A 26,557-nucleotide genomic window follows, 5' to 3' on the forward strand; every position below is an offset into this window, starting at 1 on the left:
TCATTAAGAAATAATACGAAAAGAGCATTACTGTAGTATGAGACAGAAATTGGGAATATCTTTTAACGTTTTGTGTTTATAAAAGTCAGCTGGGTAAATCTCAGTGCGCAGCTGATACTGACACGGAAAACTTTCTCTCTCGAAAATATCAAACAATTTAAAATATACTTAACAGAATCTATTATTTTCAAGTATGCTACCGATCACCTACAGTATTTTATAATTTTGGATAACACGATTTTACCGTCATATAATTCCAAATACCGATTCTGAGTAGACTAAAATATATTCGTACTAAAAGTAATTAAATTTGGGATTTTACTGAGCAATGATAAATTACTACTGTAATATCTATTATTTAAAGAGAAGATTCCATTTTATTGTTACCCCTGAGTTCATGTATAGGGATAACCAGGTGTATATACAATATCGTGTAATACATAATATTAGCTCATAATGCACATTACCAGCTAAAAAAAAAAAAAAAAAAAAAAAAAAAAAAAAAAAAAAAAAAAAAAGGAGGATATTAACATTTAAACAATTTATATTTGCAAGAGAATTTCAACAGTAACTCATTATTTGTTCTCTTTGGTTAAAACATCAACTGCAATGTAAGAAATCTTTTTTTTTTTTTTTTTTTTTTTTCATAGTGGAACCAGCCACTACTACATAACTTATATATACCGTACATATGATTTTCCTTAATACCTTGCTTTACATATAATTACGTATAGCTATATTCTTTGGTTGACATCTTACAATGGTTGTTGTTATATACAAATATTAAAATTAGCAATAAATGCCACAAAAATAACACGTCATGTTAGAATAAGTGTAATAATTCATCTCAAACACTGTATAAAAGTATGTATTACATAGCAAACCACACTCATGTACAAATAATACGTTTATTTAATTAATTATGTTGTATCAATAAACTTAAGTACTTTTGGCCGAAACTGAAGTCCACTTCTTTTCTTTAAAATTTATCACAACTACTGTTATGTTATCCAATGAACCTCTGTAATATGCTTGAAGAGTAATTGATTTGGCACCATAATGCGGTTCGTCTAATCTTTCTTTAATATATGCCACGGCTTCTTCATTTGAAAATGTGTCCCACAATCCATCTGATGCCAGTACCAGAAACAAAGGCTTGTGATCACCCAAATCAAACGTAAGAATGTCTGGATCTGCAATTACTAACTTTTTATCCTTCAAGGGATAATCGCCTAAAGCTCTTGAAGTTGCAAGGATTCCTGCTACTCGCCAGACGCCATTGAAGGTTATAAATCCTCCAGCTTCCTTGATTCGCTTCCTTTCTTTGAGCTGGAAGTAAAACTTTAATTAATATGAGTACATTATTTAACTTAAAACATTTTTTCTTAAAATTTTGTACTTAATAAAAACAGGTATTTATATAGCGCGAATACATATGGTTATCAAAATAATGGAAACGCAACGTTGTAACCTTCCCCACTAGTCTCATGGCTAACGCTCGCGCCTTTGGTATATATGTCGATGTGGAATTTTAACATATTATGAGGATTCAGATATCATATAGTCTCGGTGTTGAAAAAGGACACTTAACTTTATTAAACAACAATAGCAACATGTGGATTAGAACACGTATAAGATGTGCGAGCTGGCAACACTGAAGATGCGTGTGTGGAACGCATGGCCTTGTTAGTGCTGTGTTAAATGATCGTATGTTGTACGTTAGTTGGGTCGGATAGTACAAAAGAGTTGGTTGAAGTGGGTAGACGATGGAATGTAAAATGATACTTTTCTGAGTTTCAAAGAAGCCAAATTGTAGGTGTGTGGTTAGTTCGCTTAAGTGTATGTAAGATGGCCAATGTGTTAAGTTTGTCGCGAGGAACATTGTTCCATGTGATGACGGCCAACATAACAAGATTTTGATGGTGTTTGCGAGAGGTTTCCAAATAATCATAACCTATTAGTCTATTGTACTCTTGGTGGTAAATTATTTAAATGCATTTCGAATGATAAGTAGAAGGCGCAAACTTCAATTCAGTGAGTTGGTTTTAATGACTTTAAATCATGATAGACTGTGTATATGCTAAGTGTTGTAAAACGCATAGCATTAGAATGTAAACCTACTTTGACCTGGTCACTTAACAATTTTAGCTCAAGTCCGAAACAGATGATTAGTTGGTTCCAGTTCACAGAAATGCTCTCACTTTGAACTATACCTTAAATGAGTTCGGACTTTTAACGACCACAGGTCGCGATGAACTTTCGTTTGACATTATGTAATCGCGAGTCCGAAGAGCGTGTACGTAAAGATGTGAACTTCAGTTTCAGAAACGGCGACTGTCAAAATCTAGTCACTTCTCGCGATCCTACTTTGATGCATGACTCGTACCCTATTGTCTTCAGAATGAATCAGGTTTCCGAATAATACTACGCACATGTGTTACTATTCATAAATTAGGGGGAAATTTGGTAATTCTTCAGAAATTTTCGTGACACGTGCATTTCTTATAATGTGGGTACCCCTAATAGGATCCAGGTTGCAGCTATCTTCTCGAAAGATAACGAAACTCTAAAACTAACGCATGCACTTGTCTCGAATTGTTTTTCGAATTTTTATTCAAATATGTACAATATGAACATAAAAAAAAATTTCGAACCATATACGTAATGAGAAATTAGTGAAAAATCATAACATACTTTTTAGAAACGTTTTGCACGAGCTTAGGTTCATGGTGCGTACGTCATTGTCTTTAGAATTTTGTAAGCTTCCGAATGACAACAGATACGTGTCACAAAGATGTCAAATTCGGGGGGAAATTGGAATACAGGAAACTTCCAGGGAAAATGTGTTATAAAGCAGTTTGGATATCCTTAGAAAATATATTACATGTTCTATTCTATATTTTTGTCCATATTCATTGACGTACGGTTAAAAGGTATGAAGATATAAAAGTTTTTCGATATTCTGAAAAGTAAAAGAAATATCCTAAGGAAGATCCTGTTAGCACCTTAACTGTGTTATGCTCGTAATTTGTACGAATTTGATTGGTTTTAGAATGAATCAGGCTTTTGAATGATGTCCTACACATATGTCACGATTAATAAAATCTGGAATATTTTAGGTAAAATCTGGAATATTTTCTTTAAATTTTCATGAAACATCTGCCGTTTTTTTAATTTATACTTCCTTTATGGGATTCTACACAGGTACTTGTACAAATGTTATTTTAAAAAAAGTACACAAGGTATCATTGATGTACGGTTGGTAAATGTGAATAAATAGAAAAAAACTAAGAGAAGTTCACAGAAAAGACTAAAGATATACAGTTTGCAAGCCAGTTACATAACAAAGTAGTTGCATGATTGTCCTTCACAAACTTTCTAGAAAACTACAGATGTGAAAATTCCAGAGAACTAGTCAATAAACTTATTACGAACTATATGGTCATAGGATGTTATATTGAAAATGCATTCTTGTATCCAATCTTGATCTTTTTTAAAACCTCCGGTGAACGACGAACACGAAGAATTTCCACCAGCATATCACCGAAATGGAAAGGCACCACCAGAAAAATTGTGTAAAAATATGATGGGACACTATTGTTGACACTAAAGACAAATGTTTCTCAAGCGAGCTTAGCCGAAAATTTACTTCATATGCATTATAGGTACGTAAATGAAATTACAGCGAAGGCGTTGTATTATTATAATGTAAAGTTGCCAGAAACGTTTATCATGCAATTACATAAAATTCGTGGGTAATGGAAAGTTATGTACACATATTTGAAATCAGCACAAAAAAGTCAATCATCTATTGTTTCTCTTTGAACATAAAATGTTTAATTTTGTTGCCAAGTTATTACAATGTTTGTTAATGTAACTTCCTAATATGCATTTAATCGTAAATCATACTACTACTTTTAATATGTGTCCGATGGCTCTAATTCGTTTCAGAAGTTTCTCCTTTTGCACACAATCTGCTCATATTACAGTGTTCGAATTGGGTTACACAAGTTGCTCTTACTCTCGTATGTTAGATTGCTACAAATGTAGTATTCATCACATTTTATATTCAACCTGCTCTTAATGTTAGAGTGTAACACACTACTCCCTGCTTACTCGCAAAGTTGGTATGCTGCTCATTTTCACGTGCTCTGCGCTGTGATCTTCAGGACTGAGTGTCTGCAGCATCTACAATATGGTCTAAGCAAATCTTTCGTGTAATACAGACACGAATCACGTCAGACATAACGATTCCTGGTAAATGTTGAGTTTTGAGGACTTCTGGTAAACGATTCCCGCACGCGGTTCAAAACTTCAAGCAATGATCCTGGCGTGCTTGATCGCTTTAAGGCATACAAAGACCACATCTGTTCGAAGTTCCTATACCAGTCTCCCATAGTTTTGTCAGATGTTCTGCTCGAATAACTAAACACTACGTTCTACTCGTACAGTTCTTTCGGTTTCAGCGAGTTGCAACACAAACACACTGCTTTTGTCGACCTGAAATATTATGCTTCCATGCTATGCGCGGGACGTGACACAAGAAAATTTGGTTAATTTCTCTATTCAACGTTTTGTCTCCGTGAGTGAGTTTCTCCCTGAGCTATAACCACCGAAAATTTAGAATAAATCTATGAAACACTATGTATAGTTTCCGAGATAAATTTGAAAAATAAACTTCAGGACTCTTACTTGCGCTAATTTTTATAAACTGACTGCGAAATTTTATCCTAAAAACGACTGGATTACGCATTATTGAAATCTGAATATAGAGTGTGGGCCATTTGTTTGAAACGATCTTGTTAACTTTTAAACTAATAGATGTAATTCGATGAGATTTTGTAAAATGCAAATATCAACAGAGAGACATTGTTGGACACTGCAGTACCATCTGATCAGCAGTGTTGCCAACCCAAGAAAGATGCATATTTTTAAATGGCACTACGTCAGGTTATATATTTCAAATCTACAGGTTAAATAAAAACTCTCAATACCCCATTTATTAGTCAGTGTTAAAACTAAGGATGCTACAATATCACAAACATTCGTAAACATCCAAAAAGGTGCGGTGGCTCAGTTATAGAGCACTCACATCCAGCGTGTGCCATCCCTGCTTTGACTCCAGCTCCCGCCAAGTGGGCTTTGTAGTGGACAAACACCGTGCGCGTGGATTTTCTAGAGGTTATCCCGTTTCCTCTCAATTTCATCATTCCACCATTATCATCCATCTCATCATGATTGTCTCCCTTAGCCTCGGTCATAATCATGGGACATTAACTCAAGAAAGCAACCATACATATTTTGGAGGCCTCTACAAGAGTAATACCACAAGTGAGACGGGCGCGCTAATGCATATCAGAAATACTGTGACCATGGTATGATGTATTCTAAAAACCAGGACAAAGTTACAAAGGAATGAAAATTTTATTTCAAAAGGTTTTATTAAGAAACCTTACATAAGTATCATATTCAACCACGCAGATTGTTTCCAATAGACGTAAAGACCTGGCTTTCTGTCTGAAAGTTTGGACAGGAGGGCAAATTCAAAATGTGAGGAGGATGCAGTGGAATATTATTTGCCAAACGCGTGCTCTGCACAACTGTCATGTTATCGCGGTTTAATCTATTTTAACTCAACGAGAAGGAGAGCGAGGGAGCGGTTATTCATCTCAGAGAGGTTAGTTCCTATGGAAGCTTGCATGAAAGAAATACTGATAAACAACATATTGTCGATTACAGCAATTTGATATCTCAACCTGTTCCGGAGATATGACGAACATCGTTAAAGTGTGACAGATTGCTTAAGATTATGTAACTGAGAGAACCTGTTTAATTGAAACTACCAAAAGCTATTGTTGTAATGTTACAGAAGCAGGTAAAAGCAAAAACTAAATCTCTTATTACGTTATCTTACGCAGTATAGCACTCTCCACCAATCTTTTTCATACCTCTGGAACGGGATGAGGTATCAAATTCCTGTAAACTGCATTATGCTCTTTAAGTTCACTCTTTTCGAAAAAACGCATTTCGAAGTCAAATTTTTAATATCTTGAACTTCTTTCCTACTTGTCAGAAATACGTTGTAACTAACTCTACGGTCTATGAAACCCAGAAGTTCAATGCCGAGTTCATAACAGCCCTCCATTGACTTCTATCCTTACCCAACTGGATCCACAGAAACAAGCTATATCCTGATCATAGTATTCATCGCTAACATGCTTCCAATGTGCACTGACAAGTCTGTCTCACTTTTATACTTGTTGTAAAGGCCTCCAAAATTTGGATGTTTACTGATGTTCGTGATACTATAGCATCCTTAGTTTATAACATAAATAATAATAAATTGTAAGTTTTTGTTTAATATGTATTTATTATCCTGATTTAGGGCTATTTTTTTTAAAAAAGGTTACTTTATATTGAGTTGGCAACATTATTAGTCGAGTGGTATTGCGGAGTATATCAAATAACGTTCTTCTATCGAGATTTGCATGTTACAAAATTTCATAGAATTTTATCTGTTAGTTTAAAATTTACCCAATATTTGAAAACGAGTTAAAGTTTATTGGTAAATAATAGATACACTCAATATACGAAAACAAATTTATCGGTAAATAATAATCACATAAATATTATGCTTTCTTACTTATGCATGATAAAATTACTCTTACTCCATGTGAATAAGAAAAGCATCTTTGAAATAGGCACACATACCTGCTGAGGTTTATGGTCGAAAGACAATGGTATCGCTGTACCTTTGGTATCACACATAACACCTCGTGAATCACCAACATTTGCTACCACCAAACGAGACTCTTCCAGCAGAGCAATTAAAGCTGTTGATCCTGAAAAATAATATTCGATGTAAGTGCCCTTTATTTTCTCTCAGAACTAATACCATACAGAGGAAACATTTTAGTTCGTAGCCTCAAGACTGGCGACAAAAATTATGGGAAAAAATTTCCTGACTTTTCAAGATTTTCCAGAACATTTTCTTGAAACTACCATGTGTTTGATATGTGATTACCCACACAGACTTTTCCATGTTGATTGAAAGACACCAAGGAAATATGACAATTATAATACATAAGTAAAATCTTTTTTCTTAATCAATTAGAAAAATGAATAATATAAAAGCAAATATAACATGTTTTATATTATCACTAAGCACTTACCTAATAAAAATTCCTACAGAAAGCAAAGAAAGTTAAACATCTTCTCTGAGGCTTGAATCTGTAACTTTACACGATGAAAATATCGCCATATACGAAAGGAAAAAGTTACAGCGAAACACTCATCGAAAAAGGGTGAATGTATGTACACTCGTATCCGTAAGTTGACACATATCTTTAGAAATTAAATAAATAACCCTCTTTCTTATGAAATGAAGTTTCCCCTTTTTACAAAAACTCTCGATAATTTTCATATCTTTTAAAGACATAATTCTGAATTATTCGCAAACATTCAAATAAACTAGAATGAAGAGGATACTACTAAGAAACATTTTTGGAACAAAAGAGGGTTTAACAAATTGACAGCAACTTTTTTTTTGGGGGGGGGGGTAATAGAAGTTTACTGTAGGCAATGGGATTTGAACTGATGATCATGGAAAAAGTGGAACACATGGCAATCACATGCTAACCAACTAGTCTACTAAGGTAAATTAAAATTTGTCAACTGATAAACGTATATAAGGAAATTACTAACACAAAAAACCCGATCGCTTCGCATATTTTGTGATTTATTTGTATTTAGTCGTTTGTTTACGTGTAAAATGTTTCTTACCTATGCTAATAAGGGCTGTGCCAAATGTATAGTAACTAACATTATTAGAAATTTACGTTGTATTTCTAATAAAGCATAAACTCCCCCCCTCTGTTTTGTAAATTTCGGTGCAGGTTTGCCACATTTACGAAAAAGAAACGTAGAATTTGGCGATGAAAATTTTGGACGTTTCTTTTTTAATTAGTTTTATATATATATATATATATATATATATATATATATATATATATATATATATATATATATATATATATATATATTATATATATATATATATGTGTTTTTGGAAATATGTTCTTAGTCTTCTGCACATTTCCAAGAAGGCATATGAAATTTTCTTTCATAAGGGTTTTTTGTGTTAGTAATTTCCTTATATACGTTTAACAGTTGACAAATTTTAATTTACCTTAGTAGACTAGTTGGTTAGCATGTGATTGCCATGTGTTCCACTTTTTCCATGATCATCAGTTTAAATCCCATTGCCTACAGTAAACTTTTATTACAAAAAAAAAAAAAAAAAAAAAAAAAAAAAAAAAAAAAAAGTTGCTGTCAATTTGTTAAACCATCTTTTGTTCCAAAAATGTTTCTTAGTATTATCCTCTTCATTCTAGTTTATTTGAATGTTTGCAAATAATTCAGAATTATGTCTTTAAAAGATATGAAAATTATCGAGAGTTTTTGTAAAAAGGGGAAACTTCATTTCTAATAATTGTCACAACCGAAAATGGAAACTTATTAACTTTAATATTAAACTTTAATAGAACATTACTAAAATAAAACAATTACTACAACAGTCTCTGCAAATTGTATGTAGAAAATGGACAGAAATAATGAATGTAATCTATTAGTTGTCGATTAAAGTACAGTAGGGATAGTTCTCAAACTAAGTAGAAAATTCCCTCTTCGCTTCATGAAAATAATAAACATTTCATAAAAAATAATTGTAGAAAGTAATTTGATAGAATTTACCGAGCGAACGTAGGTTAATGGTTAGTGCTGACGTTTTGTAATTTGGAATCCGGAGTTTTGAATTTCAATACCAAACATCCGCCTTATGATTTTCAGTACGACCAGGTGAATTCTGGAATACCTTTAATACATCAACCTTGGTAAACTTCCTTTAAGTTTCTACTTTTCTTGTTAATGTTTCAGTGTAAAGTGTTCTTTTTGCTGCATCGGAAATAGTTTTGGAAATAAATAAATAGGATACATATGTATAATAGAATCACTGTGACTTGTTAGCTGATTGAGTGCGAAACTAAGTTATAAAATACTATTACAAGCGATTATACAGTCAAATGAATATAGTATCTGAAAATTATTAATTCTAAATAAACTGTTGCAAATAAATAGGAATACAATTTTGATTCTTCAGATAACCTAATAATTTCCAATGATCGAATCGTCTTAATCATCAGTTATTGAGGTCTTGCTTTTATATCTACGACCATGTGCAATCATCTATCCTACTTGGTGCAGTTTTCATTATTTCAATTCCAATAAACAGGTGTGATTCAGAAACATTAGAAATGCTTAATCCAAGTTCGATAAGTAGGGCTATAACGAGAGTTGTTTGGAAAATTCACACACATACAAAGCAGTCTCTCATCGAATAGTAGAAGTTATCTTTTGCGTGCTTCTATAATATTAATAATAATACCTAATGTGTAATAAAGTGTTTACAACAACGATTGTTATTCGAAAACGTTAGATACGGAAAGATGTAGCAGGGTGTCTACTAAAATTCCAAACTGAAATTTCGTGACCTTTTCTTTCCCAAATCATAAAATTTAGTCACATTCTCAAGAGCGAATTTGGTTGCGAATTGGGCCGAATTTTCATGCATGCAGTAGAAGCGTGCTTTGTTTGTGATTTGGTAGCGTCTAAAGCCGACCATAGACATTTTTGGTGGTGAATTTTGACGTTTTAATGAACAAAATTTTCCAGGCTATACTTACAGACTTTGTCGAAGAAAAAAAAGAAAAAACTTTCATGACCGTTTTCTGGTTTCCTGACACTTTCATGACTCTCGTGACCGATATACATCCCGTATAGTCCATATTATACACACGTCCAAATCGTGAGTTTATTCTCTAAGATGAATACTATTTTGTAATTTTGTATTCCATATTCAAGGTATTTGTTCTAGCAGTTCATTCGGCGAAAAGAATTCGAATACAATTTCAATTTAAAGAAATCAAAAATAATTTATAGATATATTATAAATATGAAGTTACGACTGTTTGTAGCATGATATACCAGAAAAACTGCTGAACCATTTGAAATTAATTTTTTGAACATAAATAGCACTGTCCTCGACCCGGATCCTTATCACATTGATTTTATTTAAATCTATATCCTAAAGAGAAAAAGTTCTTATGTCAAAAATGAGTATCTCAGAACCTTCTCATGATAGGAAGATGAACGCCGTTATGCACTGATTACCAGTTGAATTAAAGACACCAGGACAGTTGCAGAAACCACCCTGCAGAGGCTCCACTAGTGCATGTGAATGAAATGCATCGCGCGTGTACTGCTACCGTGTGCTTCCTTTATCGGTATCCGTGTCAGTGCAGTGTGTGATGGACAAGACGAAGGACCTGAGTGCATTTGACCGTGGTCAAATTATAGAGGCCAGACGACTGAGTGACTCGCTTTTGAAAGTGGCTGCGGCAATCGGATTTTCAAAGGCAGCTGCATCAAGGGTGTATCGTAAGTACCTGGCTTGCGGTAAAACCGCATCCGTGCGGGCAAACAGCCGCGGTCAGGGGCGTGTCAATGACAGTGGTAGGCGACGAATTTCCAGCATCGTAACAGCCGATAGACGGACCACAATGCGCAAATCGCGAAGAGGTTCAATGTAGGACAGCAACGCCGTGTTAGCAGTCACATAATTCACAACCACCTATTCGCCATGAGCTACAGAAGCTATCGGTCCACGCCCGTACCCCTTTTAATTGCACAACACAGGAAACAACGTCTAGCATGTGTAAAGGAACACTGCCACTGGACCGTGGAAACGTAGGAAAAGGTTGCCTGGACAGATGAGTCACGTTTCACATTAGTACATGCCAATGAACGAGTACGGGTGCGTCGCAAACTGCACAAGGAAACTGATCCATCGTGCCAGCAAAGAACTGTGTAGGCCGGTGGTATTATCATCTGGGGCATGTTTACCCTAATACGTGTCACACGGTCCCTCACAGGTGAAAGCTACCGCGATCTTATGGATGGCCATGTCCTGTTATTTGCTCGGCTGCAACATCCGGATGGTGACCTCATTTCTCAGCAGGACAATGTGCCGGCCCACCACTCTAGAATGGCAGCAAACTGGTTTGACGAGCACTTCTCTGATCTGCCAACACTTCCTTGCCCATCACGGTCACCGTATCTCAATCTCATCGAATACATCTGGGACGCCATGGAACGGTGCCTTCGGGCTCTGGATCCCCTTCGACTAACCTGCGGGCAGTGTGGGAGATTTTGCAGGAGATATGGATTGAGATGCCACTTCAGGCGCCTCGTGTAGTTCATGCCGAGGTGCGTAACCGCCATTATCAGAGCGAAAGGTGGTGCTACACAGTATTAGATAGGTATCTGTAATTCAACTCGTGATCAGTGTATAAGCTCCTTATAAGGTTATATGCCCAAGCGTTATCACAAATTCAGATGGGAAGATGGGGCAATTTGTACGATAGTTTTGGAAACTGGGCTTTGCGATGGACAAACGCCATGTGCCTGAGTTTTATCAAGGCTACTCCATTTTTTCATTCCACCATCACCGTCTCTCTTAACCTCAGAGTATAATCGTGTATACTCTACCTCAGAGTATATACAGAGCAAACACGGTAACCGACACCGCGAAGTGATTTTTTTCTACAACTGATTCAGCGTTCCAAGGATAGGTTTCATCTTTTCCGTTAATCCGTATTTGAACCGAAATTGGCAGAAATAAGCGTTTCCGGTTTCATCGTTGATCGCCTTAGAACAAAAACGGTAATAGAAGTGACAAGCGGGTTTTTAGAATCGATTTAACGTCTCAAGTAAATGGACCATCTCCACCCGTGTTACTCCACTAAAACCGAAAGTACTAATACTTAAAAATGTACTAATACTTTCGATTTATATATTGCTCTACACAGAACAAAAATGGTACGGAATCGAGAAGCTGTCTTTCGGAATCAATGACCCCCCCCCCCCAAAAAAAAAAATAAATAAATAAAAATAAATAAACTTTCATTTCAACTTTTATCCTTGTATGCCAACCGTAAGCGTTGGAAATTACGATTTCCAGTTTCAATATTGAACGCAATAGTTTAAAATGGTAATAGATAGAGAGAAACAGGTTTTTAATATAGAGATAATACTTTATGAATAGGTTTAATATTGGCCTTGATTCCTGTATTGCAACCTGAAGTGGTAGAAATTTACTCCTATTCCAGGTTTCAATATTTACCACCATAGATTAAAACAGTAAAATACAGTGAGTGAGTGTTTTCTGATGTGAATTCAATGTTCCAAAAACAAGTTTTATATCCACCTTCATCATATTGGAAACTATGCTATGGTGCCTTCCATTTCAATTCAGGCAGAGCATGTACCATCACCATCTCAGATATTGTTGAAACTTTTTTTTATAGCAACTAGACATGTTTTTAAGAGACCCATATTTTTTTGTTTTGTCGAAAAAAATTTTCCCGCCAAGTAATGGGCCATCAAAGACGGAGAGTACAATTTATGAATTGTAGAAGACATGGAAAATGGTCAACTTCGGAGCCTCACCATTCGGCTATGGAGACAGGTAGAGTTATAATTCTTGTTGTGGTATGTACATAGGGATATAAATAAACTATATTTTACTATAGTTTGGTTTGCGCGTGCGTATCTTTTTGTACATAAATTAACAAATGAACGTCAATTTATCTGAAAAGTCGAAGTTTGCGAATTTTTTTCGAGCACTTCTAGTTCGAATTTTAAAATTCTGTTTACACGGTTGCTAAGACCTGGTTACCCGCTTTCCGAAAAAAAATTTGTATCGCTTCTGTGTGTAACCGTTTTGTCGCAAAAAAATCGAGAAATTGTAAAATTTTCAAAAATCGCCATGTTTGGGCGCCATTTTCTCGAAAACACCATCTTTTAAAATTCTGAAATTTTGTCAGATGGTTCAACTTTACATGAATAATAAACACACCAAACACCATTCTCGACCAATGCTTCATGAATTAACTGCAGCCTTTTAAAGTTAGCGAAGTTTCCTTAACTTTGATGTCACAGTTAGCAACACTGGGAACAATAAAAGTGCAATGATTTGATGATGTTTGTGGTTCACATTCATTAAATGAAGAATAAAAGGTTTTCTTGACTGTTTTTTATTATTATTTTGATTAAGAAGGCTCTCTGAAATAGTAAAATGACCCTCCCCCTACTCCTCCGTTTTCTCTAACCGAAATAATCTGAGGTGGAAATTACGATTACGAAACACACAAATTTTAAGTTTACTTGAAATGGCCATCCAATAAATTCTGATGATCTACAAAAAGTCTGAATTATTGCCTCAGTGGGGATTTGGAATGCTCCAGACAAAGTCTCAATTAAGTGCGATGTCATTACAGTGATCGAAAAAGGACAAAAAGTTAAAAAAAAAAAAATCGAAACGTTTTCTTACGCGTACCAAAGAAATTTACTCACTTTTTAAACAAAACAATCCCAACATAAGAATGGGTCACTCGGAATTTTACAGTATTCGACTAAAGTGGGTCAGTCCGCAACCTGCGAGGGAAGTGTGTGTGTGTGTGTATATTCTGCAAATTCTAGGTTAGCTGCTACTGCGTTGCTACAAATCAAAGGTTCAGCCTGTATTGAAGCTGTCATGAATGACCTATTTCCTTTAGTAGTATGATCCGTAGAAAATGACAACTGTCTTCTTCAAGAATGTGGTGAATGTCCTGGAGTGGAACGAATAAGTGTGGAGTCTTTAATCATTGATTCTGATGAAAATGAGTGTTACGTATGTCATATGGGAAAACAATAATCTCGTTAAAAAAAACTGACACTTCCTTTTTTCGTATCGTACATTGCTGATTTAACTGTAATAATTCTAATTCATGACTACATCAAGAAAATCCAAAGAGAATTAATTGCTACCGAAAAGCACCGTATAAAATTTCAAGATACAAATTATATTTTACTTCATGTGGACTTTGCTGAAAACTGGACTGTTATTCTGCAAAGTGAAATTCAGAGTTATCACCGGAATATGAAACAACTGACAGTTTTGTTGTAATAAACGACGATAAAGCACACGATTCGGCTCATTTACTCATAGCCATAGACAAGATTCTAAAAATACTCGAAGAAAAGCAAAAATATATTTTATAGAAAAAGGTTTGAATACGAGAAAAAAAGTGTCTACAATTTCCCAAACCGTGTCAGTGATTTCTGGTGGTGCTGCATCCCACTTTAAAAATCGCTGTCAGATGTTCGAGATGCAGACAGGTCCGATAAAGCAGTCGTTTTGCAGTGAAACCGGCCATGCAAGGGTCTCTGCGACGGTATTGAGGGGGAGGGGTGTAAAGAATGTGGCAACGCGACATAACCTTAAGCAAAAACAGATACACAGTATTAAAACCGCAGAAGAAAAAAAATGAAATGAAATCTTTAAGTTTTACGTCCCACGCTTATGCCGGTTAGGCTAAAGAAGACGGTGATTATGAGAAATGAATGAAATGGTGGAATGTAGAAAGTGGGGGGAAACGGGATAACCCCGAGAAAACCCAGGAGCACGGTGTTTGTCCACCACAAAACCTACACGGCGCGAGCTGGGATCGAACCAGGGACCCCAAGCACCGGAGGTGAACGCTCTACCACTCAGCCACCGCGTCCCACTAAAACCGCAGAAGAATTCGTGAGTATAGTGCAAGTACAAACTCCGGGTATTACTCTCGTTTTGTTGCCTGCAACTCAATTCGACGACTTCCGGAAGAAAAAAAGGGAAAGTATGCGACCGGTAACTGGTATTCAACGAAATCATCTTTGGCTTTCGGAAAATGGCGAAGTTTTTATGGCAGTAACGGGTCACCATGAACTAACTTCATGCTTCCTCCAAAATCGAACTTCAGCAATTCAAAGTGAAGATTTAAGAAATCTGCAAAAAGGAACTTTTGTTACATACATAGGCCTATATGTATGATAACCAGTGGTGCGTAGCAGAAATATTATGAATAAATCATGAATTACGTGAAGTTGAAGTGCTGTTTATGCTTCCACATGGACCTTCAGCATTTGTGACTATCGCCAATGTGCTACGCAGGGGCAGATCCAGGACGGACTTCTGGAAGGAGGAGGGGGTAATACTGCTACTTAGAGCTACTTTTAAGAGCTCCAAACTCTGAGATCGGTTTTACTTATATATAAAATAACATTTCTTCCCCCTAGATCCACTCCTGGACGAGTTGTGAGTGAGCCAACACCTATTGGAGCACCTGAATGGTTACATGCTATTAGCGAAGACGACACCAACCAAGCAAATGATTGGTCCATGTAAATAATAATAATAATAATAATAATAATAATAATAATAAGTGAAATTTTGTTTCCGAAGACCATTTTAAGTAAGTCAACTTGAAATTTCTGCGTTTCGTAATCGTAATTTCCACCTCAGAATATTTCGGTTTAAGAAAACGGAGGAGTAGGGGGAGGGTCATTTTACTATTTCAGAGAGCCTTCTTGATCAAAATAATAATAAAAAACAGTCAAGAAAACCTTTTATTCTTCATTTAATGAATGTGAACCACAAACATCATCAAATCATTGCAATTTTATTGTTCCCAGTGTTGCTAGCTGTGACATCAAAGTTAAGGAAACTTCGCTAACTTTAAAAGGCTGCAGTTAATTCATGAAGCATTGGTCGAGAATGGTGTTTGGTGTGTTTATTATTCATGTAAAGTTGAACCATCTGACAAAATTTCAGAATTTTAAAAGATGGTGTTTTCGAGAAAATGGCGCCCAAACATGGCGATTTTTGAAAATTTTACAATTTCTCGATTTTTTTGCGACAAAACGGTTGCACACAGAAGCGATACAAATTTTTTTTTCGGAAAGCGGGTAACCAGGTCTTAGCAACCGTGTAAACAGAATTTTAAAATTCGAACTAGAAGTGCTCGAAAAAAATTCGCAAACTTCGACTTTTCAGATAAATTGACGTTCATTTGTTAATTTATGTACAAAAAGATACGCACGCGCAAACCAAACTATAGTAAAATATAGTTTATTTATATCCCTATGTACATACCACAACAAGAATTATAACTCTACCTGTCTCCATAGCCGAATGGTGAGGCTCCGAAGTTGACCATTTTCCATGTCTTCTACAATTCATAAATTGTACTCTCCGTCTTTGATGGTCCATTACTTGGCGGGAAAATTTTTTTCGACAAAACAAAAAAATATGGGTCTCTTAAAAACATGTCTAGTTGCTATAAAAAAAGTTTCAACAATATCTGAGATGGTGATGGTACAATTTTACATTTTTTTGCCTGAGTTGAAATGGAAGGCACCCTATGCTTAAATATTGAAAGTTTCCGTTGGTCGGCCCGTCTGTTGACAGGTGACAGAGCACGTATTGCTCTTATGGCAATAGGAAGTGACAGGCGATGATATGCGTGGAAGAATCATCGGGCGACGTGAGAGGTGTCAGAACCAGGTGGACGCGTTTCGTGAATTGGGTGTCCCACAAAGTGTCATCTCGAGGATCTGGCGACGATTCCAAAGGGATGAAAACGTCTCTCGGAAGTTCAGCGGAGGTCGTCGAAGGAGCACCAGTGACCAGGAAGACCGTTTCTTACGCCTAACTGCCAGGCACAACAGACACAGCACCGCCTCAAATCTCTCTAGGGACCTCGCAGCTGCTACAGGAACGTCAATGTCAAGATTTACAGTATACAGACGGTTAGCTGGGGGCCACTTGTATGCCAGAAGACCAGCAAGGTATGTTCCATTGACCCCACAGCAAAGAAGAGCTCGGTTGAATTGGTCCAGAGAACATCACGCATGGACTCCGGAACAATGGCGTCATGTCCTGTTCACAGATGAATCCAGGTTCAGTCTCACCAGTGATTCTTGACGTGTGTTCATCTGGAGAGAACCAGGAACACGGTTCCTTCCAACTAATATGACTGCTATAGACTAGTACAGGGCCGGCGGAATTATGGTATGGGATGGGATCATCCTGGGGTCCCATAGACCTCTGCATGTCTTCCCACGGGGTACCATCACTGGTGCAATGTATCGGGATGACATATTGGACTAATACGTTCGTCTGTTTCGGGGCGCAGTGGGTCCTGATTTCATTCTAATGGATGATAACGCACGTCCCCATCGGGCTGCCATAGTGGATGAGTACCTTGAGCAACAGAATATCATTCGATTCGATTGGCCCATTTGCTCACCGGACTTGAACCCCATCGAGTATGCGTGGGACGTACTTGGCAGGCGAATTGCACGTCGTCAAATGGCTCCAAGATCCATTTCTGAGCTTCGGGAAGCACTGTACAGGAATGACAAAACATACCCCAGCCACTTCTTGATAATCTCATTCTCAGCATGCAATTACACATACTATTGATGTCCTATATCTTACGTTTAATCCTCGAAAACCACATTGGTCTATTTCCGACTTTTCCCATGCCCATGCATTTTCGTCTCTCTTGCCCATCCTGTGCATTTTCTTCCAGTGTTTTTTGGACTGTATCCATTTGTAATTCCACATTCCAATAATATATGGCTGGTTCACCATTCTCTGAGTGAAATAAATCATGCAAATAGCATTATTCTTAAGTTTTGCACATGAGTGTATATCTCATTTAAGTTAGGCATATCAAACTCGATATATGAGCAACTTGACACTAGTCCCAGCACTTTCGACACTGAGGAGAGGAAAAATGTCAATTTCTACAATATTTTCATTTCCCATTTTCTATTTTTAAAACAGTCAAAGTGAGAAAATGGTCTCCATAACCAGACGAAAAAAAGGCTGAGCCATGTGAAAAGAATTTTTGAACACTGTCCTCGACGTGGGTTTTTTGCTTTCATTGAGACGCGTATACTAAGGGGATAAAAAAAGTTTAAAATTTGTGCTTAAAACAAAGTACGTATATATACATGCAAAATGTAACGAAAAGTTGTTTTCAACGTTTGGGAAATGATTCTACACATGAAGAGAGAGGGAGGGAGGGAGGGAGAAAGAGAAAGAAAGTACTATGTAGTAAAAAGTTCAGCGCGGCCTCCTACCCCAGTTACGGACGCCCGAAAGCGTGGGAAAATGAGCTTTGGAGGCGAATAGTGCTAAAATAGAAGACATAGAAGTGCGGTCTCAGGCAGCCAAGAAAGAAACACAACATGGACTATTCAAAGATACAACAATGAGATGCGGACAATGTGAGCGTAAGGGATTCCCCAAAGGACATGAAGCATTCTGTGGACGTCATGAGGGCAAAGCGAGGTGTGAAAGGATGTGTGTGGAATGTACACGCGCACACAAACGAATATCTTAAGTGGGAATGAAATATCATAAGCACATTCAAGGTGACGGGAGAAGTGCGTAGTTGCATAACCGTACAGGAAAGAAGCTCTCCCGTATACAAGGACGACAGGTTGACATAACGCATGTTTGAGAAAAAGCAGAAATGGAAGGCCGAAAGTGGGATAGAGATGTACAGCGCGCTACATATAGGATCCTCAGGGGGTGTAACGAAAAACCGCTAATGGGTAGGTGATGCACCATTGACGATAGAGGAACCGAGAGAGGTGCAGGGAATAGTACGCGTAGTAGACGAGTTGTAGCTGAGTGCCATAAGTGCAATAAAAAGAATAAGAAACTAATTAGTTACAGAGGTAAAGAGAATCACACAGTATTGAAAGATGGTGAAACACACCGAAAGTTGGAAGTCACATCCAAGAATCAACTGGTGATGTTGCGCATGGATGGCGACAGCGAAATTCGATGATTAAGAATTAATAATAATAATAATAATAATAAAAAGAGCTGTGCCATGGGTTTTACTGAAATAAAATCCCGTGGTTCGTCATTCTGCGTGCGATGTTCCACGGGTTTACTGATTCTGGGCGCTACTGTGTTCATTCATTTCCCACGGAGTATGTGATGGCCAAAGGGAGCAATCCTTTTGGCTTGGGACGTGCTTGGTCCACCGTAATACGTTGGCCCATAATGAACATTCAATAAATAAATAGAAAAAGAAATAAGTGACCGAAATAAACACGTGTAAATAATTAAATCAAGGACTGAATGCAAAAGGTACTGGTTCAGTTTATAACTGTAATAATCTAATGGTTTACTATTAATGGCACCCAATACAGGGTCTAGAAGCAAGTTTATAAGCCAAACGGTTAGACTGGCTTTCAGAATTAAAATACATTACAATTAAAACATAGTAACAGCATAAAAATTCTTTTATTTGTGTTACAAGCTAACTTCACTTAATTCCGGATTTAAAAAGATAAAATCGAAATTAGTGTGAAAGAAAAAGGAATAAGGTTGGAGTTATGAGTGCGTCGGAAAAGAATTTACCACTACATCGTTGATCCAACTGCATTTTGTGAATGATTTATCAACATGATGCTCCAGTGCAAAAGCGAAAAGTGAAAGATAATGTGCAGAGTTTTAGAATATAAGATTGTTACACATCGCTAATGGAAAACACAGATAAGTTTCTTAAGTTTGAAGTTGGCAATTAAAAAACTTCACTTAACCACATCTGAAATCATCTTAAAATTTTCAATGTTAAATGTTTTTAAGATCTCGCAAATAGAAATTTCCTAACTTTGTTAGAATTTCCCGCCTTTTTCAAATTTCCTGACCTTCTCTGTTTGTCGCCACCCTGACTACGTTCAGCAATGTAGCGTGGGTGTTCGGCCGCATTTCATTATTCTTTTGTTTTGTATCTGGAAACGCTGGTTGATTGACAGATTTTTATAAGTGTCAACGTGGCGTGTGTGACTACATAGTGTGTAGTTACGTATGCATAGTAATTATGTGTTTAGTTGTGTGTTTACAATATAGTAAATAAGTATATTGTACATCGAAGTTCGTGTTCAAAATAATACAGTCCACAAACATGGGAAGCAGTTGAAAACCCGGTCATTATGTACGCACCGTATGCTAAGACGGCGGCAAACGTCGTGATTAACAGTGGACTGTGCCAGATTTAATCTCTGGACCATGTCACGTTGGTATGGATTTTCCTCGTCTACCAGTGGACGAATTTTACGAAGCTCCTTACACAACACTCGCAACTCGAGTGGGTCCCTTTTTGAGAAAATGTTTCTGCATGACCCATTTGTTTGCCTGACTACAATATCATTAGCTATGGTCATACCGATAGTTAAACATTTTCCCGACTGTTTCACTATTCAGTTATACGAAAAAAATGTACGTGGAAGAGGTCCATGAGGTAATCTTCCCAATAACGATTCACTTTCGGTCTTATATCACTACCACTAACACGACACTCCTATAAGCTAAGCCAAGACACTGATAATGTTGCCGGTCTCATGGTTCTGGCGCAACTAAACTGGAACAGAAGTGTTGTCAAATCCGTCGAGTATAAACAGTTAACCTTTCGTATTTCTTGACCGGAACACATCTTTAGCCCACGTAGTAACGGAAGTATTTAATTACTAATATCAGGAAATCGCAATGTGTACTAGGTCAGGGTTCCTACTGATCTGAAGAAATCAATTGCCCTGTCTTCTTCCTGACTTTCCCTGACCTTTGGCACGAAATTCCCTGACTTTCATGACAAGTGTTGGATGATGTTGACATCTAAATAAGGAATAAATAACGGTGAATATTCATATATGAGAACATTTATTCTATAGAGACAAATACTAATCAATTGCTCATACTATATTCCACTCACCTCCCATACAAATTTGAGCAACGCCCCATACTGTGATCATTAATATCTACCCACAAACGTCTGACAATCAATTACTCTGAAGAAACGATACTTCTTATACATTCATTTATAAAATATCCCTGACTTTCCCTGATTTCCTGTCTTTTTCTCTGAACTTCCCTAACTTCACTGACCAGTAGGAACCCTGTAGGTATTTCTGGTAGATATAAAAGTATTTAATTACTAATATCAGGAATTTGCAATTTATTTCTGGCAATTGAAGTCGTCAAATAAGATATGAACCTGCCTGACACCTTGATTCTATACTTTGAAATACATGTTAATATTGGTCTACCGTGTGGAACGAATGTAAATTACAAAATATAAAATAATTTTATCGTTAATAAATCTGGTTATTCGGTAGTCTGTATTCACATTAGAGCAGCCTACATCAAGCCACTTACTGGTTTAAGCACTACTAATAACACGCACCCAATCTTCAGTTCCGGTTTGGAGTTTGGTCACATCTAAACACTGACTATATGTCATCACAAATTTGTGTCATAATTATCATTGGTTTCCATTCTAACGTAATTTGACATCATACAACCCTGATAAAGCACCTACGACGTGTCTGTATTTTATACGAGTGTGGTGCTAATTTCATCTTTGCGACCATTGTTAACTTTTAAATTTATATCTGGTTGAAAAATTTATAGTCCAGTCAACGAAAAAAAATTAGAAAAAAAAAATACATAAATAAAATAAATAAATCGTGTAGTTTTGAAATTTGGCACAGTTGTGGGGAAGTGCCCTAAACGATACACTGAAAAGTCCTCCAGGGTCGGAGGTTGCCGGGCGTTAGAGGGCTTTTCTTCAAGTTTTTCTTATTAAAAAAAAAAAAAAAAAAAAAAAAAAAACTGAGCAGTTTAGCAAAAAACATTCCAAGTACAAGAGTAAATTACATTAAATTTCCTACGAAAGTAGACTAGTTTAGGATAGAAGGGGATAAAACTACATCTTTATCAAAATAGTATTTATGTATGTATGCGTACACATTCCAGTGCAACACTAGAACGCCTGGAGCAATTTTAGCCAAACTTAATACATTTTTGGTCACAAAAACCTTGATTGCCTTTTAGAGACTAAGTCTGAAAAACTGACCCTAGATTCTTACGAATTCCCTTTAGGTCTGGTCATTTTCTCTGCTTTCTGAAACAGTTAGGGATAGTTAATAATAATATTGCAGTATGCACTTGAAAGTTTCCCTGTGAATAAACTAAATAGCTACAATACAGGAAATTACGGCAATTTTAAGTCGCAAATTCCATTTCTCATTTATATTTTTAATCCAGAACGATTTAGAAAGCTATGGAAGTATAGGAAATATCATAACTACAAATAGACTACAATGATTAACTGTCTGCTTTACACGATTTGCTAGTTGTTCTACGCCAATTTGAGTGTCCCCGAAACATATCTTTGTCCGGTTACCTTCCTTGGAGGGAAAACTAAGGAGTAGTTTGTGAAAAACCCACCAAAATCAGCAGGGTAAAAGCAAGAACATTTGGAAACACATTCTGCTGTTTTCTGGTATAATATGTGATTTATTCGACCCGTCTTTTGCAGAGGAAGTTGAGAGAAAATTGGTCTTTGCTTCTACAAAGGTTAGAGATTTCACGAAACAAAGTAAAATCACAGTTTCCTTTAACATCGGTATTAGAAACTAGCAGAAAATATGCCAAAACCTTAAAAAATCTTGCTGTGCATAAGCCAAGTTACTTTTCTTTTTTTCAAGCTAGGCTCTTAAAAGGATATTAAAAAACAGGTAAAGACTTCTGGAATTTGTTTTCTCTAGAGTTCTTCAGGAAGTAACTCTGTATTTATTATTCAAAATAAACATACAAACACGATAAGAATAATACCTAAAATTATGAATCTTTATAAAATATAACAAATTTGTTACTTCTATCTCTGATACGTGGGTTCCTTGAACTTTGTGGTGGACAAACAGCATAAGCGTGGGTGTTTTCTCATTCCCTCCCACTTTCTTCATTCTACCATTATCATCCATCGCAATATCATCATCACCTCCATGTCTCGGTGCATAATCGTGGGACGTTAAATTGAACAAAAGTGTTTCAGCTGTTTAAAAAGTACCCAAAGAAACTATTTTAAAATAAATTTCATCGTAATTCTACCTTTTGCCAGAAAGAGAAATTTGGATATTTAAAATGTAAGAATTCTGTTGATGTTTAATTATGTTAAAATGGTTCTTACGCATTTTAATTAATAGTATCCGATAATTGAAAAAAGAAAGGATTATTGTAACAGCATTTCTCATCAGAATTTCAGTAGTAAAGTTATGTATATTTACAATAATTCTCACTTAATAACGACCCTACGTGCCGAAGGAACAAATACGAAAATTTGCACCTTTGCTTCTCGTTTCTTTGCTTTACTGGGGAAGACCAATGTTAAACGGAAGTCAACAATTGCATTCATATAACAACGGCTGCTTTTATTTGTCTGTCTCAGACTTACGTGTCTGTATCATATTTTGTTTATATTGCACAACTTAATCCAATGCATAATCCTGTATGAATCCAAAATATAATTTTCAACCCTGGGGTCATCCGAATTTAACATTTTAAGATTGTTTCATGAATTCTTTAATAGACTTTTTCTGCCATGAAATTATTTTACACGGTACTGCAATATTGTAAGAATCGTACATATATGAATCTGCATATATATACGAGTAAATCTTCGAAAATACCTTTGGTAAAAGCGAATTGCGAACTTCACTTCGGTCTTCTGCATGCGCTAGCAAGGAACGAAAAACGACCAGTGGTAAAATAGTCGATTGGTAAGTGCATGGAAAATACGAAAATGGTAAACTCGAACCCTCCGAACGATCTGAGATTTAAAAAAAAATTACGGTATAAGAAGAAGATATAAACGGTTGATAGTATGCAGAAAAAACATTTCATAATGACGTAATCTACACCAAGAAACACCTGTTTCATGCCAAAAGAATAGTCTCCATCAGAAATCAATAAACTTGACTAGTTTCTGAATTTGATTACTGGAAGTTGTAACAAGAAAGTCATAGCAAGGTAATGTAGATTGACACAACTGTCGAATGAAAACACACTACAAATAAAATGTCTGTTTAAAAGATAAAAAGAAGTTTTTGTGGCTTCATTTTCCGTTAAGCTTTGTAGTTACAATTACTTAATGAAGTTACATTTATATATATATTTAATATATATTTATATTTAATATATATATTGCCTGAAAACGTATTATATCAAACTTACAAGTAGAAAGTATACTTAAATAAAATCAAGTTGTTCTATAAAAAGTAACAATGGAAACGAAAAACCTTTTAAATTGAGTATGTATCTTAACCTTTTAAATTGTGTATGTATCTTATCTTATAAAGGAAAAGATAATTTGGCGAATATAGAAATTGCAACTTCCACCTCCTTAAGGGGATCTTATACCTCTTCGCTTATGTTTCTAACTCTACATTTGATAACATGTAAATTTTGATATGGTAATTTCTCACAAAGTATTGCAGGAAATAACTTGAAATTTTTAATAGAAATACACAAGACCCATATAAATCCAACCACGATCTCCAATTTGCGTTACATGCGTTAGATTAATTGCAATATATTTTTCAGTAAGTTTGGGAACAGAGAATGAAAAGTATGCTGCAGACGGGCGAGGGCTTGTTAGAGGAGAGGGCTGACCATCTGTTTCCTTGTTAGCTGCTTTAAAAAGGACCCTGTGATTCTCACTTTTAATTGATTAGGATGGTCTGGACTAGAAGAGCCCAAAACCACTTCTTTTTTTCCTTTCACGGTTTGTTTGTTTCTTCCACCCCCTACAGTCACAAGAAGAAAACTTGTTTCGGTTTAGTATTAGTAGCGAAAAGCAAAAACTAAGATCAGAATGACACCACGGACGGATTAAAGGGAGGGGCGGTCACTCCCTCCGATAACATTTGAATACTTTGAATAATCGGAGTAACCGCCCTTTCACATTAGCCGGCGATTTGCCGGATCCGTTCCGGCGAATTGCCGGACAAGGTAGAAAGACACTGCAAGCAATGAAGCTCTTCACATGAATGTGCGGCGGTCGCCGGACATTTGTCCGGCGAGCATCTCCCTGCTAGAATCCGGCGCGGCAGATCGCCGTGTATAGCCAAGGGGGACATTACAAGCAATGAAGCTCTTCACATATACGCGGCAAACTGCAGGATGGGTGTTGGGGGAGGAAGCAAGTGTTGCCAGGAAAGAGTAGAGAGTGGCTGCGACAATATGGATGCGTGTGTTTTACGTATATACAGTATATATATATGTGTGGAGTGTGTTTGTGTATGTGGTTATGTTCTAGCCCAGTACACCTGGAGTAATTTTAACCAAACTTGTTACATACAATACATGGGAAAAGAGACATCTGAAAATCGAAAACGACCGATACTACCGGAGTGTCGAATCCATAGCTCGTTGATTAAAGAGTCTAAATCAATACAAATTATTTTTTTCTATGTAATAGAAGATTGGGAGAAATAAATATCCGGGTAGCACTGGACAAATGAGCTTGTAATTCTATAAATTTGTGGTGCCCCAAAATTGAAATATACACTATCAAATATTTCAACAATATAATATATTTACTAATAATACTTTTATGTACTTTCGCAAAGCAAGAGAGAATTCATGATGTGATATTTGATAAATATACCGTACCTTATATATTTTATGATTATCTTTAACACTTCTATGGTTGTAATTTCTTGAATAGTTCCTTGAATACAGAAACTAGAGCAGTGCTTTAAAGAGACTTGAGTCAATAGTCGGAACGCTTAAAATAAAAGAATAAACCCGAAATACTATAATAATAATAATAATAATAATAATAATAATAATAATAATAATAATAATAATAATAATAATAATGCCTATAGATTAGCCTTGGGCTGTGGTTGTGTTGACTTGGGATTCTGGCAGTGGCGGATCTAGCCTAGGGCCCCCAGTTTTCAGGGTGACGAAAATAATTTAAGCTATTATTAATATATTTTTGAAACTTTATAGTAAACGAATGATATACTTCTCATTGTCTGGGGTCTGGCAGCCTCCCTATTTTTACTTTCTAGATCCGCCACTTGATTCTGGGATAGATCTCAACCACCGACTATCCTGAAAGGACTTTATCCTGGTTTTCCCAGTTACAACACGTAAATACCGGGATCGTATTTTAAATATCCAGAACCTGGCCGCTATTTTGCTCAAGCATATCGATTGTGGAAACAGTATAGAAAAATCTCTTTCAAGTTATCACTTCTCTAAAAAAGGGTGAATCCATATGTGACTCTGACTTTTCTTCTATCTATCTTAACAAGGCGAGTAGAAGACACTTTTAGCATCTGTCAATTGCAACCACCACAATACGACAAGAGTGACAAGGTTTTGTTTCTTCAGTTGCACAGCAACCCTGCTAGGATATTTTTCATCCACGGCAAAACGCCGGATAATATGAAAGGGTACACTTCTCATCCGGCAAATCGCCGGATAATGTGAAAGAAGCCTAAGAAACTAGAAATTGCGTAATCTAATAAGAAAAGTTTATTGAAGAACGTATACAGATCAAGACGTATTTCAAGTGTTACAGCATTGTACTCCCTTCCCCTCCCAATTCCCTTCTGAATAAGTTCTCTTTTGTTTCTCTGTTCCATATTAGCATTTACACTTACGCTTGCACTATCCAGTATTGATTTTGACCATATCATCTGCACAGCAAGGCGAGTAAGGTTTAGTCTTTCCTGCCCCCTTTCTTAAAAATTGCCA

General features: G+C 36.3%; 1 protein-coding gene across 1 annotated transcript in view; it reads right to left on the bottom strand.

The window, feature by feature from the left end:
- Positions 1–526: 526 nt before the first annotated feature.
- LOC145693367 (protein phosphatase 1L) overlaps positions 527–26,557 on the bottom strand; it is a 76,841-nt gene continuing 50,810 nt past the window's right edge. Inside the window, exons 3-4 of the mRNA XM_081769304.1 lie at positions 6,712–6,842; positions 527–1,329 (exon numbers count right to left, since the gene is read on the bottom strand). Of these exons, the coding sequence (XP_081625430.1) occupies positions 940–1,329; positions 6,712–6,842 (521 nt within the window). The 3' untranslated portion in view covers positions 527–939. The remainder of the gene's footprint in view (positions 1,330–6,711; positions 6,843–26,557) is intronic.

The sequence above is a fragment of the Thermobia domestica genome, chromosome 8 (genome assembly GCF_964235325.1).
Source record: "Thermobia domestica chromosome 8, izTheDome1.hap1.1, whole genome shotgun sequence".
Classification (NCBI taxonomy): Eukaryota; Metazoa; Arthropoda; class Insecta; order Zygentoma; family Lepismatidae; genus Thermobia; species Thermobia domestica.